The sequence below is a fragment of the Ascaphus truei genome, unplaced genomic scaffold (assembly GCF_040206685.1).
Source record: "Ascaphus truei isolate aAscTru1 unplaced genomic scaffold, aAscTru1.hap1 HAP1_SCAFFOLD_1954, whole genome shotgun sequence".
NCBI lineage: Eukaryota > Metazoa > Chordata > Amphibia > Anura > Ascaphidae > Ascaphus > Ascaphus truei.
The window spans coordinates 34510-56566 of NW_027454859.1; the positions used below are offsets into that span (position 1 = coordinate 34510).

The following is a 22057-nucleotide window of genomic DNA, read 5'->3' on the forward strand; positions in this document are numbered from 1 at the left end:
AAAGGCGTACATACATACATACATACACGTGTATTACTGCTGTGACGCACTGTGTACACTAATGGCGCTATATAAATAAAGGCGTACATACATACATACACACATACATACATACACGTGTATTACTGCTGTGACGCGCTGTGTACACTAATGGCGCTATATAAATAAAGGCGTACATACATACACGTGTATTACTGCTGTGACGCGCTGTGTACACTAATGGCGCTATATAAATAAAGGCATACATACATACACGTGTATTACTGCCGTGACGCGCTGTGTACACTAATGGCGCTATATAAATAAAGGCGTACATACATACATGCATACATACACGTGTATTACTGCTGTGACGCGCTGTGTACACTAATGGCGCCATATAAATAAAGGCGTACATACATACATACACACATACATACATACACGTGTATTACTGCTGTGACACGCTATGTACACTAATGGCGCTATATAAATAAGGGCATACATACATACATGCATACATACATACATACATACATACATACACACATACATAGATACGATCTTTCATCCTGTACGCAGAGCCATCGTAGCGTTGTCCATATAAGGAGGCATACACGCGCACACCCCTATAAGAACATTTATTTCACGTCGCCCTGCACACACGTCCCCTTTTCTGGGGTCGACGTCGGAAACAGGACATCTGGCTCCTCGGGTCTTTCATATGGTCTCGTACCCTCTGGTGCTCCGATGGCGGCCGATGAAGTAAGCCAGGACCACTGCCAAGACCAGCACCGCCAGGAGGACGCCGATGACGATGGGGACGGCCACACTGCGAGAGTCGGAGGGACACTGAACAGCTGCCGGGACAGAGAAGAGCATTTACCCCATGGGGGTCAGGCTGGGCTGTCCCTATAACAGAGGCTGGGCTCCTATAACAGAGGCTGTCCCTATAACAGAGGCTGCCCCTATAACAGAGGCTGTCCCTATAACAGAGGCAGTCCCTATAACAGAGGCTGGGCTCCTATAACAGAGGCTGTCCCTATAACAGAGGCTGCCCCTATAACAGAGGCAGTCCCTATAACAGAGGCTGCCCCTATAACAGAGGCTGTCCCTATAACAGAGGCTGGGCTCCTATAACAGAGGCTGCCCCTATAACAGAGGCTGTCCCTATTGGGGAGGTGTCCCTATAACAGAGGCTGTTCCTATTGGGGAGGTGTCCCTATAACAGAGGCTGTCCCTATTGGGGAGGTGTCCCTATAACAGAGGCTGTTCCTATTGGGGAGGTGTCCCTATAACAGAGGCTGTCCCTATTGGGGAGGTGTCCCTATAACAGAGGCTGTCCCTATAACAGAGGCTGTCCCTATAACAGGCTGTTCCTATTGGGGAGGTGTCCCTATAACAGAGGCTGTCCCTATAACAGAGGCTGTCCCTATTGGGGAGGTGTCCCTATAACAGGCTGGGCTCCTATAAAAGAGGCTGTTCCTATAACAGAGGCTGTCCCTATAACAGGCTGTCCCTATTGGGGAGGTGTCCCTATAACAGAGGCTGTTCCTATTGGGGAGGTGTCCCTATAACAGAGGCTGTCCCTATAACAGAGGCTGTCCCTATTGGGGAGGTGTCCCTATAACAGAGGCTGTCCCTATAACAGAGGCTGTCCCTATTGGGGAGGTGTCCCTATAACAAAGGCTGTCCCTATAACAGAGGCTGTCCCTATAACAGAGGCTGTTCCTATTGGGGAGGTGTCCCTATAACAGAGGCTGCCCCTATAACAGAGGCTGTCCCTATAACAGAGGCTGGGCTCCTATAACAGGGGCTGTCCCTATAACAGAGGCTGTCCCTATAACAGAGGCTGTTCCTATTGGGGAGGTATCCCTATAACAGAGGCTATTCCTATTGGGGAGGTGTCCCTATAACAGGCTGTCCCTATAACAAAGGCTGTCCCTATAACAGGGGCTGTTCCTATTGGGGAGGTGTCCCTATAACAGGCTGTCCTTATAACAGAGGCTGTCCCTATAACAGAGGCTGTTCCTATTGGGGAGGTGTCCCTATAACAGGCTGTCTCTATAACAAAGGCTGTCCCTATAACAGAGGCTGTTCCTATTGGAGAGGTGTCCCTATAACAGGCTGTTCCTATAACAGAGGCTGTTCCTATTGGGGAGGTGTCCCTATAACAGAGACTGTCCCTATAACAGAGGCTGTTCCTATTGGGGAAGTGTCCCTATAACAGAGGCTGTTCCTATTGGGGAGGTGTCCCTATAACAGAGGCTGTCCCTATAACAGAGGCTGTTCCTATTGGGGAGGTGTCCCTATAACAGAGGCTGTCCCTATAACAGAGGCTGTTCCTATTGGGGAGGTGTCTGTGACGATCGTGAGGGTTTGGCCCGGGATTAAAGGGGTTACCCCCCAATTGGCCACCCTCTAACCTCACCAGGGAGACAAGGGGTTAACTGGGCTGAGGCCCAGAAAGGTGATTTAACCCTTGTTATAACATGAAAATGCTTATTCCCCTGTGTAACTGTATTGTTTCTGGATCAGTGTCTGCATAACACACACACTGGGGGGTAAGGGGTTAATATCATATGCAGGGCTGCATAACAGGAGCCGTTCCAGTAAGACTGGTAATTTGGGAACGGAGTGAGCCAGCACCCTGATTCTTGGTAGACAGCCTCAGCGTAAAACCCCCAAGGACACCCCTATTAAAAATATAACTTTGTCATAAGGGAAACATATATTTTTGATAAAGGGCCTCCTGTTGCAGTTTGAAATGTACAGGCCGGATGCTAATTGTTTCTGCCTGCCCTCTGTATGCAAGCAGGACAGCTTGCTAGAATTTACATAGCCCTGATCAAAGGCTAATTACCTAATTGGTTATGCGGGACCCAGGGACTGTTTGGGTGGTGAGCGTTAAAACTCACACTTACACACCAAGGTTTCCTGCAGGAGTGAACATGACAAATGTCCTCCCTGTTTCAAAGGGTTTATTGATGGGGGCAGGGGTGGGGCAACCCCCAGGAGGAAATCAGAATGAGTGACCTTATAAAATATAAGAATATTATGAGATGTCCTTGGCTGAACATGCTAAGAGTTACATATGTGTATTCGTGACCCCAAGCCCCACCTGGGAAGTCTAACCACTTTATCCCTAACAGCTACTAAGGGCCAGATATTAATATCTCCCTTAATTTTAAATATTACACTGTAATGTTTGGTCTTTGTGGGAGCGTCAGGTGTGACGGAATGTATTAATATGGCTCACCTGCCTGTATGTATTACTGAACTGAAGTTATGAAGTGATTTGCAGTAAATATGAAATTTTGGTTGTGGTCTGAAAGCTGCAACCTCCCTGCTATGATAATGAGCAGGAAGGCTAGAATTTACATAGCCTGGTCATCAAAGGCTAAATTGCTAATTGTTTATGCTTGGCCCAAGTGACCAAAGGAACTGACCAGTTTAACTGTGGTACTTCACACTTCAATGGAAGTCCAAAATCAGCTTCAATGAACTTCAAAAGGTCTTTTGCTAGACGGCTCGGCGCCGTGACTGGGAAAGAAGGGATACAATGATATATAAGTCAGAGCCAGCCTTTACCCATGGTCTTCATTGTCTTCATGTATTGTCTTCATGTCTGCATGTCATCAGGCCTGTGTCTTTATGCAAGGTCTTGGGATGATGCAGGTATTGCTGTATGAACTGCCAGTCCAGATGGGACTGTTTTCATCATTGCCATCTTTAAGTAAGTGCCTATATTTTGCTGTTATTTGTACATTTTGTGTGTTCACCTTTATCAAGGAATAAATATACTTTATTATATCTAAGACTCGTTTCAGTTCAGACCCAGTGATAAATATATATATCATCTGTTATATATATTTATGTGTGACTTATACAGCCTGCCATAATCTCACCGTGACAGTGTCCCTATAACAGAGGCTGTCCCTATAACAGAGGCTGTTCCTATTGGGGAGGTGTCCCTATAACAGAGGCTGTCCCTATAACAGAGGCTGTCCCTATAACAGAGGCAGTCCCTATAACAGAGGCTGTCCCTATAACAGAGGCTGTTCCTATTGGGGAGGTGTCCCTATAACAGAGACTGTTCCTATTGGGGAGGTGTCCCTATAACAGAGGCTGTCCCTATAACAGAGGCTGACCCTATAACAGAGGCTGTCCCTATAACAGAGGCTGTCCCTATAACAGAGGCAGTCCCTATAACAGAGGCTGTCCCTATAACAGAGGCTGTCCCTATAACAGAGGCTGACCCTATAACAGAGGCTGTCCCTATAACAGAGGCTGTCCCTATAACAGAGGCAGTCCCTATAACAAAGGCTGTTCCTATTGGGGAGGTGTCCCTATAACAGAGACTGTTCCTATTGGGGAGGTGTCCCTATAACAGAGGCTGTCCCTATAACAGAGGCTGACCCTATAACAGAGGCTGTCCCTATAACAGAGGCTGTCCCTATAACAGAGGCAGTCCCTATAACAGAGGCTGTCCCTATAACAGAGGCTGTTCCTATTGGGGAGGTGTCCCTATAACAGAGACTGTCCCTATAACAGAGGCTGTCCCTATTGGGGAGGTGTCCCTATAACAGAGGCTGTCCCTATAACAGAGGCTGTCCCTATTGGGGAGGTGTCCCTATAACAGAGACTGTCCCTATAACAGAGGCTGTCCCTATTGGGGAGGTGTCCCTATAACAGAGACTGTCCCTATAACAGAGGCTGTTCCTATTGGGGAGATGTCCCTATAACAGAGGTTGTCCCTATTGGGGAGGTGTCCCTATAACAGAGGCTGTTCCTATTGGGGAGGTGTCCCTATAACAGAGGCTGTTCCTATTGGGGAGGTGTCCCTATAACAGAGGCTGTTCCTATTGGGGAGGTGTCCCTATAACAAAGGCTGTCCCTATAACAGAGGCTGTCCCTATAACAGAGGCTGTTCCTATTGGGGAGGTGTCCGTATAACAGAGGCTGTCCCTATAACAGAGGCTGTCCCTATAACAGAGGCTGTCCCTATAACAGAGGCTGTCCCTATAACAGAGGCTGTCCCTATAACAGAGGCTGTCCCTATAACAGAGGCTGTCCCTATAACAGAGGCTGTTCCTATTGGGGAGGTGTCCCTATAACAGAGACTGTTCCTATTGGGGAGGTGTCCGTATAACAGAGGCTGTCCCTATAACAGAGGCTGTCCCTATAACAGAGGCTGTCCCTATTGGGGAGGTGTCCCTATAACAGAGACTGTTCCTATTGGGAAGGTGTCCCTATAACAGAGGCTGTCCCTATAACAGAGGCTGTCCCTATAACAGAGGCTGTCCCTATAACAGAGGCTGTCCCTATAACAGAGGCTGTCCCTATAACAGAGGCTGTCCCTATAATCAGTGTCTTATTATAAAGGGGAGTTCTTATAAGAGTGTTCCTATAACTGGAGAGTTCTTATATAGGGTGGGTGCTTAAAAAGAGGCATGTGCCTATTACTGCAGGGGTTCTTATTACTGGGGTGTTCCTATTAAAATTGGGTGTCCTTAGTGGGGTGTTCCAATGAAGAGGGTATTCTTATTATTGGGGTGTTCCTATGAAGAGGGGGTGTTATTAATGGGTTATTCCTATGAAGATGGGGTGTTATTATTGGGGTGTTCCTATGAAGAGGGGGTGTTATTATTGGGGTGTTCCTATGAGGAGGGGGTGTTATTAATGGGTTATTCCTATGAAGATGGGGTGTTATTATTGGGGTGTTCCTATGAAGAGGGGGTGTTATTATTGGGGTGTTCCTATGAAGAGGGGGTGTTATTAATGGGTTATTCCTATGAAGAGGGGGTGTTATTAATGGGTTATTCCTATGAAGATGGGGTGTTATTATTGGGGTGTTCCTATGAAGAGGGGGTGTTATTAATGGGTTATTCCTATGAAGAAGGGGTGTTATTATTGTGGTGTTCCTATGAAGAGGGGGTGTTATTAATGGGGTGTTCCTATGAAGATGGGGTGTTATTATTGGGGTGTTCCTATGAAGAGGGGGTGTTATTAATGGGTTATTCCTATGAAGAGGGGGTGTTATTAATGGGTTATTCCTATGAAGAAGGGGTGTTATTATTGGGGTGTTCCTATGAAGAGGGGGTGTTATTAATGGGTTATTCCTATGAAGAAGGGGTGTTATTATTGGGCTGTTCCTATGAGGAGGGGGTGTTATTAATGGGTTATTCCTATGAGGAGGGGGTGTTATTATTGGGGTGTTCCTATGAGGAGGGGGTGTTATTATTGGGGTGTTCCTATGAATAGGGGGTGTTATTATTGGGGTGTTCCTATGAGGAGGGGGTGTTATTAATGGGTTATTCCTATGAAGAAGGGGTGTTATTATTGGGGTGTTCCTATGAAGAAGGGGTGTTATTAATGGGTTATTCCTATGAAGAAGGGGTGTTATTATTGGGGTGTTCCTATGAAGAGGGGGTGTTATTGGGGTGTTCCTATGAAGAAGGGGTGTTATTATTGGGGTGTTCCTATGAGGAGGGGGTGTTATTAATGGGTTATTCCTATGAAGATGGGGTGTTATTATTGGGGTGTTCCTATGAAGAAGGGGTGTTATTAATGGGTTATTCCTATGAAGAAGGGTGTGTTATTATTGGGGTGTTCCTATGAAGAGGGGGTGTTATTGGGGTGTTCCTATGAAGAAGGGGTGCTATTAATGGGGTGTTCCTATGAAGAGGGGGTGTTATTAATGGGTTATTCCTATGAAGAAGGGGGTGTTATTATTGGGGTGTTCCTATGAAGAGGGGGTGTTATTGGGGTGTTCCTATGAAGAAGGGGTGTTATTAATGGGTTATTCCTATGAAGAGGGCGTGTTATTATTGGGGTGTTCCTATGAAGAGGGGGTGTTATTGGGGTGTTCCTATGAAGAAGGGGTGTTATTAATGGGTTATTCCTATGAAGAAGGGGGTGTTATTATTGGGGTGTTCCTATGAAGATGGGGTGTTATTAATGGGTTATTCCTATGAAGATGGGGTGTTATTATTGGGGTGTTCCTATGAAGAGGGGGTGTTATTAATGGGTTATTCCTATGAAGAGGGGGTGTTATTATTGGGGTGTTCCTATGAAGAGGGGGTGTTATTATTGGGGTGTTCCTATGAAGAGGGGGTGTTATTAATGGGTTATTCCTATGAAGAAGGGGTGTTATTAATGGGTTATTCCTATGAAGATGGGGTGTTATTATTGGGGTGTTCCTATGAAGAGGGGGTGTTATTATTGGGGTGTTCCTATGAAGAGGGGGTGTTATTAATGGGTTATTCCTATGAAGAAGGGGTGTTATTATTGGGGTGTTCCTATGAAGATGGGGTGTTATTATTGGGGTGTTCCTATGAAGAGGGGGTGTTATTAATGGGTTATTCCTATGAGGAGGGGGTGTTATTATTGGGGTGTTCCTATGAAGGGGGGGTGTTATCAATGGGTTATTCCTATGAAGATGGGGTGTTATTATTGGGGTGTTCCTATGAAGAGGGGGTGTTATTAATGGGTTATTCCTATGAAGAGGGGGTGTTATTATTGGGGTGTTCCTATGAAGATGGGGTGTTATTATTGGGGTGTTCCTATGAAGAGGGGGTGTTATTAATGGGTTATTCCTATGAGGAGGGGGTGTTATTATTGGGGTGTTCCTATGAATAGGGGGTGTTATTATTGGGGTGTTCCTATGAGGAGGGGGTGTTATTAATGGGTTATTCCTATGAAGAAGGGTGTTATTATTGGGGTGTTCCTATGAAGATGGGGTGTTATTATTGGGTTATTCCTATGAAGAAGGGGTGTTATTATTGGGGTGTTCCTATGAAGAAGGGGTGTTATTAATGGGTTATTCCTATGAAGAAGGGGTGTTATTATTGGGGTGTTCCTATGAAGAGGGGGTGTTATTGGGGTGTTCCTATGAAGAAGGGGTGTTATTATTGGGGTGTTCCTATGAGGAGGGGGTGTTATTAATGGGTTATTCCTATGAAGATGGGGTGTTATTATTGGGGTGTTCCTATGAAGAAGGGGTGTTATTAATGGGTTATTCCTATGAAGAAGGGTGTGTTATTATTGGGGTGTTCCTATGAAGAGGGGGTGTTATTGGGGTGTTCCTATGAAGAAGGGGTGCTATTAATGGGGTGTTCCTATGAAGAGGGGGTGTTATTAATGGGTTATTCCTATGAAGAAGGGGGTGTTATTATTGGGGTGTTCCTATGAAGAGGGGGTGTTATTGGGGTGTTCCTATGAAGAAGGGGTGTTATTAATGGGTTATTCCTATGAAGAGGGCGTGTTATTATTGGGGTGTTCCTATGAAGAGGGGGTGTTATTGGGGTGTTCCTATGAAGAAGGGGTGTTATTAATGGGTTATTCCTATGAAGAAGGGGGTGTTATTATTGGGGTGTTCCTATGAAGATGGGGTGTTATTAATGGGTTATTCCTATGAAGATGGGGTGTTATTATTGGGGTGTTCCTATGAAGAGGGGGTGTTATTAATGGGTTATTCCTATGAAGAGGGGGTGTTATTATTGGGGTGTTCCTATGAAGAGGGGGTGTTATTATTGGGGTGTTCCTATGAAGAGGGGGTGTTATTAATGGGTTATTCCTATGAAGAAGGGGTGTTATTAATGGGTTATTCCTATGAAGATGGGGTGTTATTATTGGGGTGTTCCTATGAAGAGGGGGTGTTATTATTGGGGTGTTCCTATGAAGAGGGGGTGTTATTAATGGGTTATTCCTATGAAGAAGGGGTGTTATTATTGGGGTGTTCCTATGAAGATGGGGTGTTATTATTGGGGTGTTCCTATGAAGAGGGGGTGTTATTAATGGGTTATTCCTATGAGGAGGGGGTGTTATTATTGGGGTGTTCCTATGAAGGGGGGGTGTTATCAATGGGTTATTCCTATGAAGATGGGGTGTTATTATTGGGGTGTTCCTATGAAGAGGGGGTGTTATTAATGGGTTATTCCTATGAAGAGGGGGTGTTATTATTGGGGTGTTCCTATGAAGATGGGGTGTTATTATTGGGGTGTTCCTATGAAGAGGGGGTGTTATTAATGGGTTATTCCTATGAGGAGGGGGTGTTATTATTGGGGTGTTCCTATGAATAGGGGGTGTTATTATTGGGGTGTTCCTATGAGGAGGGGGTGTTATTAATGGGTTATTCCTATGAAGAAGGGTGTTATTATTGGGGTGTTCCTATGAAGATGGGGTGTTATTATTGGGTTATTCCTATGAAGAAGGGGTGTTATTATTGGGGTGTTCCTATGAAGAAGGGGTGTTATTGGGGTGTTCCTATGAAGAGGGGGTGTTATTATTGGGGTGTTCCCCAAGAGGAGGGGATGTTATTGATGTGTTCCTATGAAGAGGGGGTGTTATTGGGGTGTTCCTATGAAGAGGGGGTGTTATATGATGAGGGGGTGTTATTGAGGTGTTCCTATGAAGATGGGGTGTTATTGGGGTGTTCCTATGAAGATGGGGTGTTATTATTGGGGTGTTCCTATGAAGAGGGGGTGTTATTAATGGGTTATTCCTATGAAGATGGGGTGTTATTATTGGGGTGTTCCTATGAAGAGGGGGTGTTATTATTGGGGTGTTCCTATGAAGATGGGGTGTTATTATTGGGGTGTTCCTATGAACAGGGGGTGTTATTAATGGGTTATTCCTATGAAGAAGGGGTGTTATTAATGGGGTGTTCCTATGAAGATCGGGTGTTATTATTGGGGTGTTCCTATGAAGATGAGGTGTTATTATTGGGGTGTTCCTATGAAGAGTGGGTGTTATTATTGGAGTGTTCCTATGAAGAGGGGGTGTTATTAATGGGTTATTCCTATGAGGATGGGGTGTTATTAATGGGGTGTTCCTATGAATAGGGGGTGTTATTAATGGGTTATTCCTATGAAGATGGGGTGTTATTATTTGGATGTTCCTATGAAGAAGGGGTGTTATTATTGGGGTGTTCCTATGAAGAGGGGGTGTTATTATTGGGGTGTTCCCCAAGAGGAGGGGATGTTATTGATGTGTTCCTATGAAGAGGGGGTGTTATTGGGGTGTTCCTATGAAGAGGGGGTGTTATATGAGGAGGGGGTGTTATTGAGGTGTTCCTATGAAGAGGGGGTGTTATTGGGGTGTTCCTATGAAGAGGGGGTGTTATTATTGGGGTGTTCCCCATGAGGAGGGGGTGTTATTGGGGTGTTCCTATGAAGAGGGGTGTTATTATTTGGGTGTTCCCCAAGAGGAGGGGGTGTTATTGGGGTGTTCCTATGAAGAGGGGTGTTATTATTGGGGTGTTCCTATGAACAGGGGGTGTTATTAATGGGTTATTCCTATGAAGAAGGGGTGTTATTAATGGGGTGTTCCTATGAAGATCGGGTGTTATTATTGGGGTGTTCCTATGAAGATGAGGTGTTATTATTGGGGTGTTCCTATGAAGAGGGGGTGTTATTATTGGAGTGTTCCTATGAAGAGGGGGTGTTATTAATGGGTTATTCCTATGAGGATGGGGTGTTATTAATGGGGTGTTCCTATGAATAGGGGGTGTTATTAATGGGTTATTCCTATGAAGATGGGGTGTTATTATTTGGGTGTTCCTATGAAGAAGGGGTGTTATTATTGGGGTGTTCCTATGAAGAGGGGGTGTTATTATTGGGGTGTTCCCCAAGAGGAGGGGATGTTATTGATGTGTTCCTATGAAGAGGGGGTGTTATTGGGGTGTTCCTATGAAGAGGGGGTGTTATATGAGGAGGGGGTGTTATTGAGGTGTTCCTATGAAGAGGGGGTGTTATTGGGGTGTTCCTATGAAGAGGGGGTGTTATTATTGGGGTGTTCCCCATGAGGAGGGGGTGTTATTGGGGTGTTCCTATGAAGAGGGGTGTTATTATTTGGGTGTTCCCCAAGAGGAGGGGGTGTTATTGGGGTGTTCCTATGAAGAGGGGATGTTATTGGGGTGTTCCTATGAGGAGGGGGTGTTATTATTGGGGTGTTCCTATGAAGAGGGGGTGTTATTGTGGTGTTCCTATGAGGAGGGGGTGTTATTAATGGGTTATTCCTATGAAGAAGGGGTGTTATTATTGGGGTGTTCCTATGAAGAAGGGGTGTTATTAATGGGTTATTCCTATGAAGAAGGGGTGTTATTATTGGGGTGTTCCTATGAAGAGGGGGTGTTATTGGGGTGTTCCTATGAAGAAGGGGTGTTATTATTGGGGTGTTCCTATGAGGAGGGGGTGTTATTAATGGGTTATTCCTATGAAGATGGGGTGTTATTATTGGGGTGTTCCTATGAAGAAGGGGTGTTATTAATGGGTTATTCCTATGAAGAAGGGTGTGTTATTATTGGGGTGTTCCTATGAAGAGGGGGTGTTATTGGGGTGTTCCTATGAAGAAGGGGTGCTATTAATGGGGTGTTCCTATGAAGAGGGGGTGTTATTAATGGGTTATTCCTATGAAGAAGGGGGTGTTATTATTGGGGTGTTCCTATGAAGAGGGGGTGTTATTGGGGTGTTCCTATGAAGAAGGGGTGTTATTAATGGGTTATTCCTATGAAGAGGGCGTGTTATTATTGGGGTGTTCCTATGCAGAGGGGGTGTTATTGGGGTGTTCCTATGAAGAAGGGGTGTTATTAATGGGTTATTCCTATGAAGAAGGGGGTGTTATTATTGGGGTGTTCCTATGAAGATGGGGTGTTATTAATGGGTTATTCCTATGAAGATGGGGTGTTATTATTGGGGTGTTCCTATGAAGAGGGGGTGTTATTAATGGGTTATTCCTATGAAGAGGGGGTGTTATTATTGGGGTGTTCCTATGAAGAGGGGGTGTTATTATTGGGGTGTTCCTATGAAGAGGGGGTGTTATTAATGGGTTATTCCTATGAAGAAGGGGTGTTATTAATGGGTTATTCCTATGAAGATGGGGTGTTATTATTGGGGTGTTCCTATGAAGAGGGGGTGTTATTATTGGGGTGTTCCTATGAAGAGGGGGTGTTATTAATGGGTTATTCCTATGAAGAAGGGGTGTTATTATTGGGGTGTTCCTATGAAGATGGGGTGTTATTATTGGGGTGTTCCTATGAAGAGGGGGTGTTATTAATGGGTTATTCCTATGAGGAGGGGGTGTTATTATTGGGGTGTTCCTATGAAGGGGGGGTGTTATCAATGGGTTATTCCTATGAAGATGGGGTGTTATTATTGGGGTGTTCCTATGAAGAGGGGGTGTTATTAATGGGTTATTCCTATGAAGAGGGGGTGTTATTATTGGGGTGTTCCTATGAAGATGGGGTGTTATTATTGGGGTGTTCCTATGAAGAGGGGGTGTTATTAATGGGTTATTCCTATGAGGAGGGGGTGTTATTATTGGGGTGTTCCTATGAATAGGGGGTGTTATTATTGGGGTGTTCCTATGAGGAGGGGGTGTTATTAATGGGTTATTCCTATGAAGAAGGGTGTTATTATTGGGGTGTTCCTATGAAGATGGGGTGTTATTATTGGGTTATTCCTATGAAGAAGGGGTGTTATTATTGGGGTGTTCCTATGAAGAAGGGGTGTTATTGGGGTGTTCCTATGAAGAGGGGGTGTTATTATTGGGGTGTTCCCCAAGAGGAGGGGATGTTATTGATGTGTTCCTATGAAGAGGGGGTGTTATTGGGGTGTTCCTATGAAGAGGGGGTGTTATATGATGAGGGGGTGTTATTGAGGTGTTCCTATGAAGATGGGGTGTTATTGGGGTGTTCCTATGAAGATGGAGTGTTATTATTGGGGTGTTCCTATGAAGAGGGGGTGTTATTAATGGGTTATTCCTATGAAGATGGGGTGTTATTATTGGGGTGTTCCTATGAAGAGGGGGTGTTATTATTGGGGTGTTCCTATGAAGATGGGGTGTTATTATTGGGGTGTTCCTATGAACAGGGGGTGTTATTAATGGGTTATTCCTATGAAGAAGGGGTGTTATTAATGGGGTGTTCCTATGAAGATCGGGTGTTATTATTGGGGTGTTCCTATGAAGATGAGGTGTTATTATTGGGGTGTTCCTATGAAGAGTGGGTGTTATTATTGGAGTGTTCCTATGAAGAGGGGGTGTTATTAATGGGTTATTCCTATGAGGATGGGGTGTTATTAATGGGGTGTTCCTATGAATAGGGGGTGTTATTAATGGGTTATTCCTATGAAGATGGGGTGTTATTATTTGGGTGTTCCTATGAAGAAGGGGTGTTATTATTGGGGTGTTCCTATGAAGAGGGGGTGTTATTATTGGGGTGTTCCCCAAGAGGAGGGGATGTTATTGATGTGTTCCTATGAAGAGGGGGTGTTATTGGGGTGTTCCTATGAAGAGGGGGTGTTATATGAGGAGGGGGTGTTATTGAGGTGTTCCTATGAAGAGGGGGTGTTATTGAGGTGTTCCTATGAAGAGGGGGTGTTATTATTGGGGTGTTCCCCATGAGGAGGGGGTGTTATTGGGGTGTTCCTATGAAGAGGGGTGTTATTATTTGGGTGTTCCCCAAGAGGAGGGGGTGTTATTGGGGTGTTCCTATGAAGAGGGGTGTTATTATTGGGGTGTTCCTATGAACAGGGGGTGTTATTAATGGGTTATTCCTATGAAGAAGGGGTGTTATTAATGGGGTGTTCCTATGAAGATCGGGTGTTATTATTGGGGTGTTCCTATGAAGATGAGGTGTTATTATTGGGGTGTTCCTATGAAGAGGGGGTGTTATTATTGGAGTGTTCCTATGAAGAGGGGGTGTTATTAATGGGTTATTCCTATGAGGATGGGGTGTTATTAATGGGGTGTTCCTATGAATAGGGGGTGTTATTAATGGGTTATTCCTATGAAGATGGGGTGTTATTATTTGGGTGTTCCTATGAAGAAGGGGTGTTATTATTGGGGTGTTCCTATGAAGAGGGGGTGTTATTATTGGGGTGTTCCCCAAGAGGAGGGGATGTTATTGATGTGTTCCTATGAAGAGGGGGTGTTATTGGGGTGTTCCTATGAAGAGGGGGTGTTATATGAGGAGGGGGTGTTATTGAGGTGTTCCTATGAAGAGGGGGTGTTATTGGGGTGTTCCTATGAAGAGGGGGTGTTATTATTGGGGTGTTCCCCATGAGGAGGGGGTGTTATTGGGGTGTTCCTATGAAGAGGGGTGTTATTATTTGGGTGTTCCCCAAGAGGAGGGGGTGTTATTGGGGTGTTCCTATGAAGAGGGGGTGTTATTGGGGTGTTCCTATGAGGAGGGGGTGTTATTATTGGGGTGTTCCTATGAAGAGGGGGTGTTATTGTGGTGTTCCTATGAGGAGGGGGTGTTATTATTGGGGTGTTCCTATGAAGAGGGGGTGTTATTATTGGGGTGTGATAGGGGTCTCACCGGCTCCGTAGTCGCCCCCTCTCAGTCGGAAGGCTTGCGCCCTGATATTGGTAGCCACGAGGTTCAGCTGGGGTGTTATCTGCACGCACACGCGGTGACAGGAGTACGAGTGTCCTAGAGGTGTGACCAGAGTCCGCACCGTCGCACTGCCATCTGCAAAGGGACCTGCAAGAGAGCGGGACACCTCTAGGACTGGTACACCGGGCCTAGCACAGGGGGATACAGAGCCTGGCACCTCTAGGACTGGTACACAGAGCCTAGCACAGGGGGATACAGAGCCTGGCACCTCTAGGACTGGTACAGGGGGATACAGAGCCTGGCACCTCTAGGACTGGTACAGGGGGATACAGAGCCTGGCACCTCTAGGACTGGTACAGGGGGATACAGAGCCTGGCACCTCTAGGACTGGCACAGGAGATACAGAGCCTGGCACTTCTAGGACTGGCACAGGGGATACAGAGCCTGGCACCTCTAGGACTGGTACAGGGGGATACAGAGCCTGGCACCTCTAGGACTGGTACAGGGGGATACAGAGCCTGGCACCTCTAGGACTGGCACAGGAGATACAGAGCCTGGCACTTCTAGGACTGGCACAGGGGATACAGAGCCTGGCACCTCTAGGACTGGCACAGGGGATACAGAGCCTGGCACCTCTAGGACTGGTACTTGGGGATATAGAGCTTGACACCTCTAGGACTGGTACTTGGGGATACAGAGCCTGGCACCTCTAGGACTGGTACAGGGGGATAGAGAGCCTGGCATCTCTAGGACTGGTACTTGGGGATATAGAGCTTGACACCTCTAGGGCTGGTACAGGGATACAGAGCCTGGCACCTCTAGGACTGGCACAGGGGATACAGAGCCTGGCACCTCTAGGACTGGCACAGGGGATACCGAGCCTGGCACCTCTAGGGCTGGTACAGGGATACAGAGCCTGGCACCTCTAGGACTGGCACAGGGGATACAGAGCCTGGCACCTCTAGGACTGGCACAGGGGATACAGAGCCTGGCACCTCTAGGACTGGCACAGGGGGATATACAGAGCCTGGTACCTCTAGGACTGGCACAGGGGGATACAAAGCCTGGCACTTCTAGGACTGGCACAGGGGGATATACAGAGCCTCTAGGGCTGTTACTTGGGGATACAGAGCCTGGCACCTCTAGGGCTGGCACAGGGGGATACAGAGCCTGGCACCTCTAGGGCTGGCACAGGGAGATACAGAGACGGGCACCTCTAGGGCTGGCACAGGGGGATACAGAGCTGGGCACCTCTAGGACTGGTACAGGGGGATACAGAGCTGGGCACCTCTAGGACTGGTACTTGGGGATACAGAGCCTGGCACCTCTAGGGCTGGCACAGGGGATACAGAGCCTGGCACCTCTAGGACTGGCACAGGGGGATATACAGAGCCTGGCACCTCTAGGACTGGCACAGGGGGATATACAGAGCCTGGCACCTCTAGGACTGTGCAGTACCTGTCAGTGTCACATTGGTTCCTCCGAGGTAGAAGACGCCCTCACTGGTATCCTGCAGTGCGAGAAGCAGAAACCTGCAGAGCATCGCACCACATCCCGCTCCCACCGCAGAGCATCGCACCACATCCCGCTCCTACTGCAGAGCATCGCACCGCAGAGCATCGCACCACATCCCGCTCCCACCGCAGAACCTCACCTCACAGAGCATCGCACCACATCCCGCTCCCACCGCAGAGCATCGCACCACATCCCGCTCATACTGCAGAGCATCGCACCACATCCCGCTCCTACCGCAGAGCATCGCACCACATCCCGCTCCTACCGCAGAGCATCGCATCACATCCCGCTCCTACCGCAGAGCATCGCACCACATCCCGCTCCTACCGCAGAGCATCGCACCACATCCCGCTCCTACCGCAGAGCCTCACCCCACAGAGCACCGCACTACATCCTGCTCCCACGGCAGAGCATCTCACCGCAGAGCATCGCAGCACATCCCGCTCCTACCGCAGATCATCTCACCGCAGAGCATCGCACCACATCCCACTCCTACCGCAGAGCATCGCACCACATCCCGCTCCTACCGCAGTGCCTCACCCCACAGAGCATCGCACCACATCCTGCTCCCACGACAGAGCATCTCACCGCAGAGCATCGCAGCACATCCCGCTCCTACCGCAGATCATCTCACCGCAGAGCATCGCACCACATCCCGCTCCCACCGCAGAGCATCGCACCACATCCCGCTCCCACCGCAGAGCCTCACCCCACAGAGCATCGCAGCACATCCCGCTCCCACCGCAGAGCATCGCACCACATCCCGCTCCTACTGCAGAGCATCACACCACATCCCGCTCCTACTGCAGAGCATCGCAACACATCCCGTTCCCACCGCAGAGCATCGCAACACATCCCGCTCCCACCGCAGAGCCTCACCCCACAGAGCATCGCACCACATCCCGCTCCCACCGCAGAGCATCGCACCACATCCCGCTCCCACCGCAGAGCATCGCACCACATCCCGCTCCCACCGCAGAGCCTCACCCCACAGAGCATCGCACCACATCCCGCTCCTACTGCAGAGCATCGCACCGCAGAGCCTCGCTGTCTCCTCTCCCCTACAGAGCATCGCACCACATCATGCTCCCACCACAAAGCATGGCACCGCAGAGCCTCACCCCACAGAGCATCGCTGCCTCCTCTCCCCCGCAGAGCATCACACCAGAGCCTCACCCCGCAGAGCATTGCTGCCTCCTCTCCCCCGCAGAGCATCACACCAGAGCCTCACCCCGCAGAGCATCGCACCGTAGCGCCCTCCCGCCACAGAGCATCGCACCGCAGCCCCCCTATCGCCACAGAGCAGCGCAGCCTTCACTGCGCAGAGCATCGCGCCGCAGAGCATCGATGCAATTCTCCCCCGTAGAGCATTACCCCGCAGAGCATCGCACCGCAGCCCCCTCCCGCCACAGAGCATCGCTGCCTCCTCTCCCCCGCACAGCATCACACCAGAGCCTCACCCGCAGAGCATCGCTGCCATCCTCTCTCCCCCGCAGAGCATCACACCAGAGCCTCACCCCACAGAGCATCGCACCGCAGCCCCCTCCCGCCACAGAGCATCGCAGCCTCCTCTACCGCGCAGAGCATTGCACTGCAGGAGCATCGCTGCCATCCTCTCCCCCGCACAGCATCACACCAGAGCCTCACCCGCAGAGCATCGCTGCCTCCTCTCCCCCGCAGAGCATCACACCAGAGCCTCACCCCGCAGAGCATCGCACCGTAGCGCCCTCCGCCACATAGCATCGCACCGCAGCCCCCTATCGCCACAGAGCAGCGCAGCCTTCACTGCGCAGAAGCATCGCGCCGCAGAGCATCGATGCCAATTCTCCCCCGTAGAGCATTACCCCGCAGAGCATCGCACCGCAGCCCCCTCCCGCCACAGAGCAGCGCAGCCTCCTCTACCGCGCAGAGCATTGCACTGCAGAGCATCGCTGCCTGCCTCCTCCCCCGCAGAGCATCACATCCCCCTCCTGCATTGTCTCCTCCCCCGCAGAGCACCGCTTCCTCCCCCCGCAGAGCATTTCCCCCACGTACCTGTCGGAAGGTCAGGCTCAGCTCCCCCCCGGGAATTTCAGGGTCAGCTCTGCGCTGTCGTTAGAGCATTTCCCAGAAGGCTTTGTGGCGGGCACCGGGGGGATGGGGACGGTGATCTGTCATGGGACCGAGGGGTATATAAGTATATAGGGGAGGCATATAGGATATAAGACCAATAGGAGCAGTGTAAAGTATATAGAGCCTATAGGGTCCGTGCATAGAATATAGCCCCTATGTATACAGGATATTGCATCTATATAGGCCTGATAAGGGCAGCTACATAAAATGCATGAGCTATCAGTGCCGTATATAGACTTTATATGGGCCATATATAAAGCATATAGGAGCAATAGGTGATGGACATATTATATAGAGGGTCTGTGTGTGTGTGTATCAAGGTTTAGTCTCTCTATAGGGTCAGTATTAAGATTAGGGATTTCCTGCGTGTTTATGGTCTCTCTAGGGCAGTATTAGGGTTAAGAGTTTCCCATATGTTTAGGGCCAGTATTGTGGTTAGGAGTTTCCTGTATCTTAAGGTGGTCTCTATAGAGACATTATTAGGATTAGGGCTTCCCTATAGGTTTATGGTCTCTATAGGGTCAGTACAGTATAAGGGGTTTTCATTTTCTACAGACTTAGGGTCTCTATATAGGGACGGTATTAGGGTAATGCATTTCCCATAGGTTTATGGTCTCTCTATAGGGACAGTATTATGGTTACCAGTTTCCTATAGATTTAGTGGTTCTCTGTAGAGACAATTTTAGGACGATGGCTTTAGGGTCTCCATAGGGACACATTATAAGGGTTAGGACTTCCCTTTAGGTTTAGGGTCTCTCTAAAAGGTCAGTATTAGGGTTAGAAGTGTTCTGTACATTTAGGGTCTCTCTATAAGGTCAGTATTATGGTTAGGAGTTTCCTATAGGTTTAGTGTCTCTCTATAGGAACAGTATTAGGGTTACTTATTCCCAATATATTTAGGGTATATCTGTAGGGTCAGTATTAGGGCTATGCATTACCTATAGATTTGGGATATCTATAGGATCAGTATTGGGGCTAGGAGTTTCCTATAGGTTTAGGGTATCTCCATATGGGCATTATTGGGATTAGGGCTTTCCTACACGTTTAGGGTCTCTCTATAAGGTCAGTATTAAGATTAGGGTTCCCTATAGGTTTTGGGGTGTCTCTGTAGGGTAACGCACCTCTTTCCCCTCTGTCCCATTGAACGTCACCTCCAGAATCGCCCTGACCCTAAGACAGGGTCCCGCAGTGCCGTTAACGGTGTAATCAAAGGGGAGCGGCATTGCTGTGGAGTAGTGTGCAGTTGTGTGGTTAGTAGGTGTAGTTGTGTGGTTAGTATGGTGCAGTTGTGTGGTTAGTAGGTGTAGTTGTGTGGTTAGTATGTGCAGTTGTGTGGTTAGTATGTGCAGTTGTGTGGTTAGTAGGTGTAGGTGTGGTGTAGTGTGGAGTTGTGTGGTTAGTAGGTGCAGTTGTGTGGTTAGTAGGTGTAGGTGTGGTGTAGTGTGGAGTCTGTGTGGTTAGTAGTGCAGTTGTGTGGTTAGTAGGTGTAGGTGTGGTGTAGTGTAGAGTTGTGTGGTTAGTAGGTGGAGTTGTGGTGTAATGTGGAGTTGAGTGGTTACTAGCTGGAGTTGTGTGGTTAGTAGGTGTAGGTGTGGTGTAGTGTGGAGTTGTGTGGTTAGTAGGTGGAGTTGTGTGGTTAGTAGGTGTGGTGTGGTGTGGAGTTGTGTGGTTAGTAAGTGGAGTTGAGTGGTGTGGATTGAAGTTGTGGTGTGGTGTGGAGTTGTGGTGTGGTGTGAGTTGTGTGGTTAGTAAGTGGAGTTGTGGTGTGGGGTGGAGTTGTGGTGTGGTGTGGAGTTGTGGTGTGGTGTGAAGTTGTGGTGTGGTGTGGAGTTGTGTGGTTAGTAAGTGGAGTTGTGGTGTGGTGTGAAGTTGTGGTGTGGTGTGGAGTTGTGTGTGGTGTGAAGTTGGTGGTGTGGTGTGGAGTTGTGGTGTGGTGTGGAGTTGTGGTGTGGTGTGGAGTTGTGTGGTTAGTAAGTGGAGTTGTGGTGTGGTGTGGAGTTGTGGTTTGCTGGTGTGGAGTTGTGGTGTGGTGTGAAGTTGTGGTGTGGTGTGGAGTTGTGGTGTGTGTGTGACGTTGTGGTGTGGTGTGGAGTTGTGGTGTGGTGTGGAGTTGTGGTGTGGTGTGGAGTTGTGGTGTGGTGTGAAGTTGTGGTGTGGTGTGGAGTTGTGGTGTGGTGTGAGTGTGGTGTGATGTGTAGTTCTGCAGTTAATAAGTGGAGTTGTGGTGTGGTGTGTAGTTGTGTCGGTGTGTGTAGTTTTAGTTGTGGTGTATTGTGTAATTTTATTGCCCGGGATTACAGTCGGTTTGTCACCAACACAAACTGAAACACAAGATACACAATATAAGAGAGAGAGGCAGGGGGGGAGAGAAAGGCGGGGGAGAGAGATGGGGGGGGGAGGGAGAGAGATGGGGGGGGGGAGGGAGAGAGATGGGGGGGGAGGGAGAGAGAGATGGGGGGAGGGAGATAGAGAGGAGGGGAGAGGAGGGGAGAGAGGAGATGAGGAGAGAGATTGAGAGGGGAGAGAGAGAAGGGGGGAGGAGACAGAGAGAGATATAGCGGGGGAGAGAGAGATAGAGAGGGGGATAGAGAAGGGGGAGATATAGAGGGGGAGAGGGGAGAGAGATATAGAGGGGGAGAGAGGGGACAGAGAGATAGGGGAGGGAGAGAGAGAGGGGGAGATAGGGGAGGAGAGAGAGAGAGAGGGGGAGATAGGAGGGAGAGAGAGGGGGAGATAGGAAGAGAGAGGAGAGAGGGAGGGGGAGATAGGAGAGAGAGAGAAGGGGGGGGAGAGAGAGAGATAGGACAGAGAGAGGGTGGAGATAGGGGAGGGAGAGAGAGAGATAGAGTGAGGGGGAGACAGGGAGGACAGGGGGAGAGAGAGAGAGAGAGATAGGAGAGAGAGAGGGGGGAGATAGGGGAGGGAGAGAGGAGGGGAGGAGACGACAGCGTGAGACATCCTACCCTGAAACAAGAATGCAAAGGAGTAAATTACTGAGAGATAACATGATGAAGAGACTCCTTCACCCTCTCTGTGTGTCTCTATCTCTCCCTCCTTCCCTGTCCTCTCTCTCTCTGTCTCTCTCTCTCTCTGTCTCTGTCCTCTGTCTCTGTCTCTGTCTCTGTCTCTCTCTCTCTCTCTCTCTCTCTCTCCCTCTCTCCTCCCTCTCCCTCTCCCTCTCTCCTCCTGTCCTCTCTCTGTATGTCTCTATCTCTCTCTGTGTATGTCTCTGTCTCTCTCTCTCTGTATGTCTCTCTCTCTCTCTCTCTCTGTGTATGTCTCTGTCTCTCTCTGTATCTCTCTCTCCTCTCTGCCCCCTTCTCTCTCTCTGTCCCTCTCTCTCTCTCTCTGTCCCTCTCTCTCTGTCCCTCTCTCTCTCTATGTCTCCTCCCTCTCTCTCTCTCTCCCTCTCTCCCTACCTCTCTCCCTCCCTCCTCTCCTCTCTCTGTATGTCTCCCCTCTCTCTGTCCCTCTCTCTCTCTCTCTGTGTTTGTATGTCTCCCCTCTCTCTGTCCCTCTCTCTCTCTCTGTGTGTCTCTCTCTCTCTCTGTATGTTTGTATGTCTCCCCTCTCTCTGTCCCTCTCTCTCTCTCTGTCTCTCTCTCTCTCTCTGTGCTTTGTATGTCTCCCCTCTCTCTGTCCCTCTCTCTCTCTCTGTCTCTCTCTCTCTCTCTGTGTTTGTATGTCTCCTCTCTCTCTCTCCTCTCTCTCTCTCTCTCTCTCTCTCTCTCTCCCCTCTCTCTGTCCCTCTCTCTCTCTGTGACTCTGACCTCTGCGTTCCTGTTTTGCCTATAGTGAAGAGAAAAGGAAGTGAGAGAGGAAAGAGACAGACAGTGATAGAGAGAGACAGGCAGTGATAGAGAGAGACAGGCAGTGATAGAGAGAGACAGGCAGCTGAGTAGAGAGAGACAGGCAGTGATAGAGAGAGACAGAGCAGTGGTAGAGAGAGACAGGCAGTGATAGAGACAGACAGGCAGTGATAGAGAGAGACAGACAGTGATAGAGAGAGACAGGCAGTGATAGAGAGAGACAGCAGTGAGATAGAGAGAGACTAGCAGTGGTAAGAGAGACAGGCAGTGATATCTCTCTGTAACAAACAACAACGGAGGA

The 22057-nt window shown here is 48.6% G+C and overlaps 1 protein-coding gene across 1 annotated transcript; it reads right to left on the minus strand.

Moving 5' to 3' along the window:
• Positions 1–584: 584 nt before the first annotated feature.
• LOC142477112 (uncharacterized) lies at positions 585–21081 on the minus strand. Its single transcript, XM_075582161.1, is given in 9 exon segments — positions 585–839; positions 14303–14467; positions 15779–15830; positions 17870–17898; positions 17901–17985; positions 19069–19225; positions 19227–19371; positions 19432–20268; positions 20912–21081. Coding segments are annotated over 9 exon segments (1653 nt in total). The 5' UTR covers positions 20955–21081; the 3' UTR covers positions 585–699.
• Between the last annotated feature and the right edge of the window lie 976 nt (positions 21082–22057).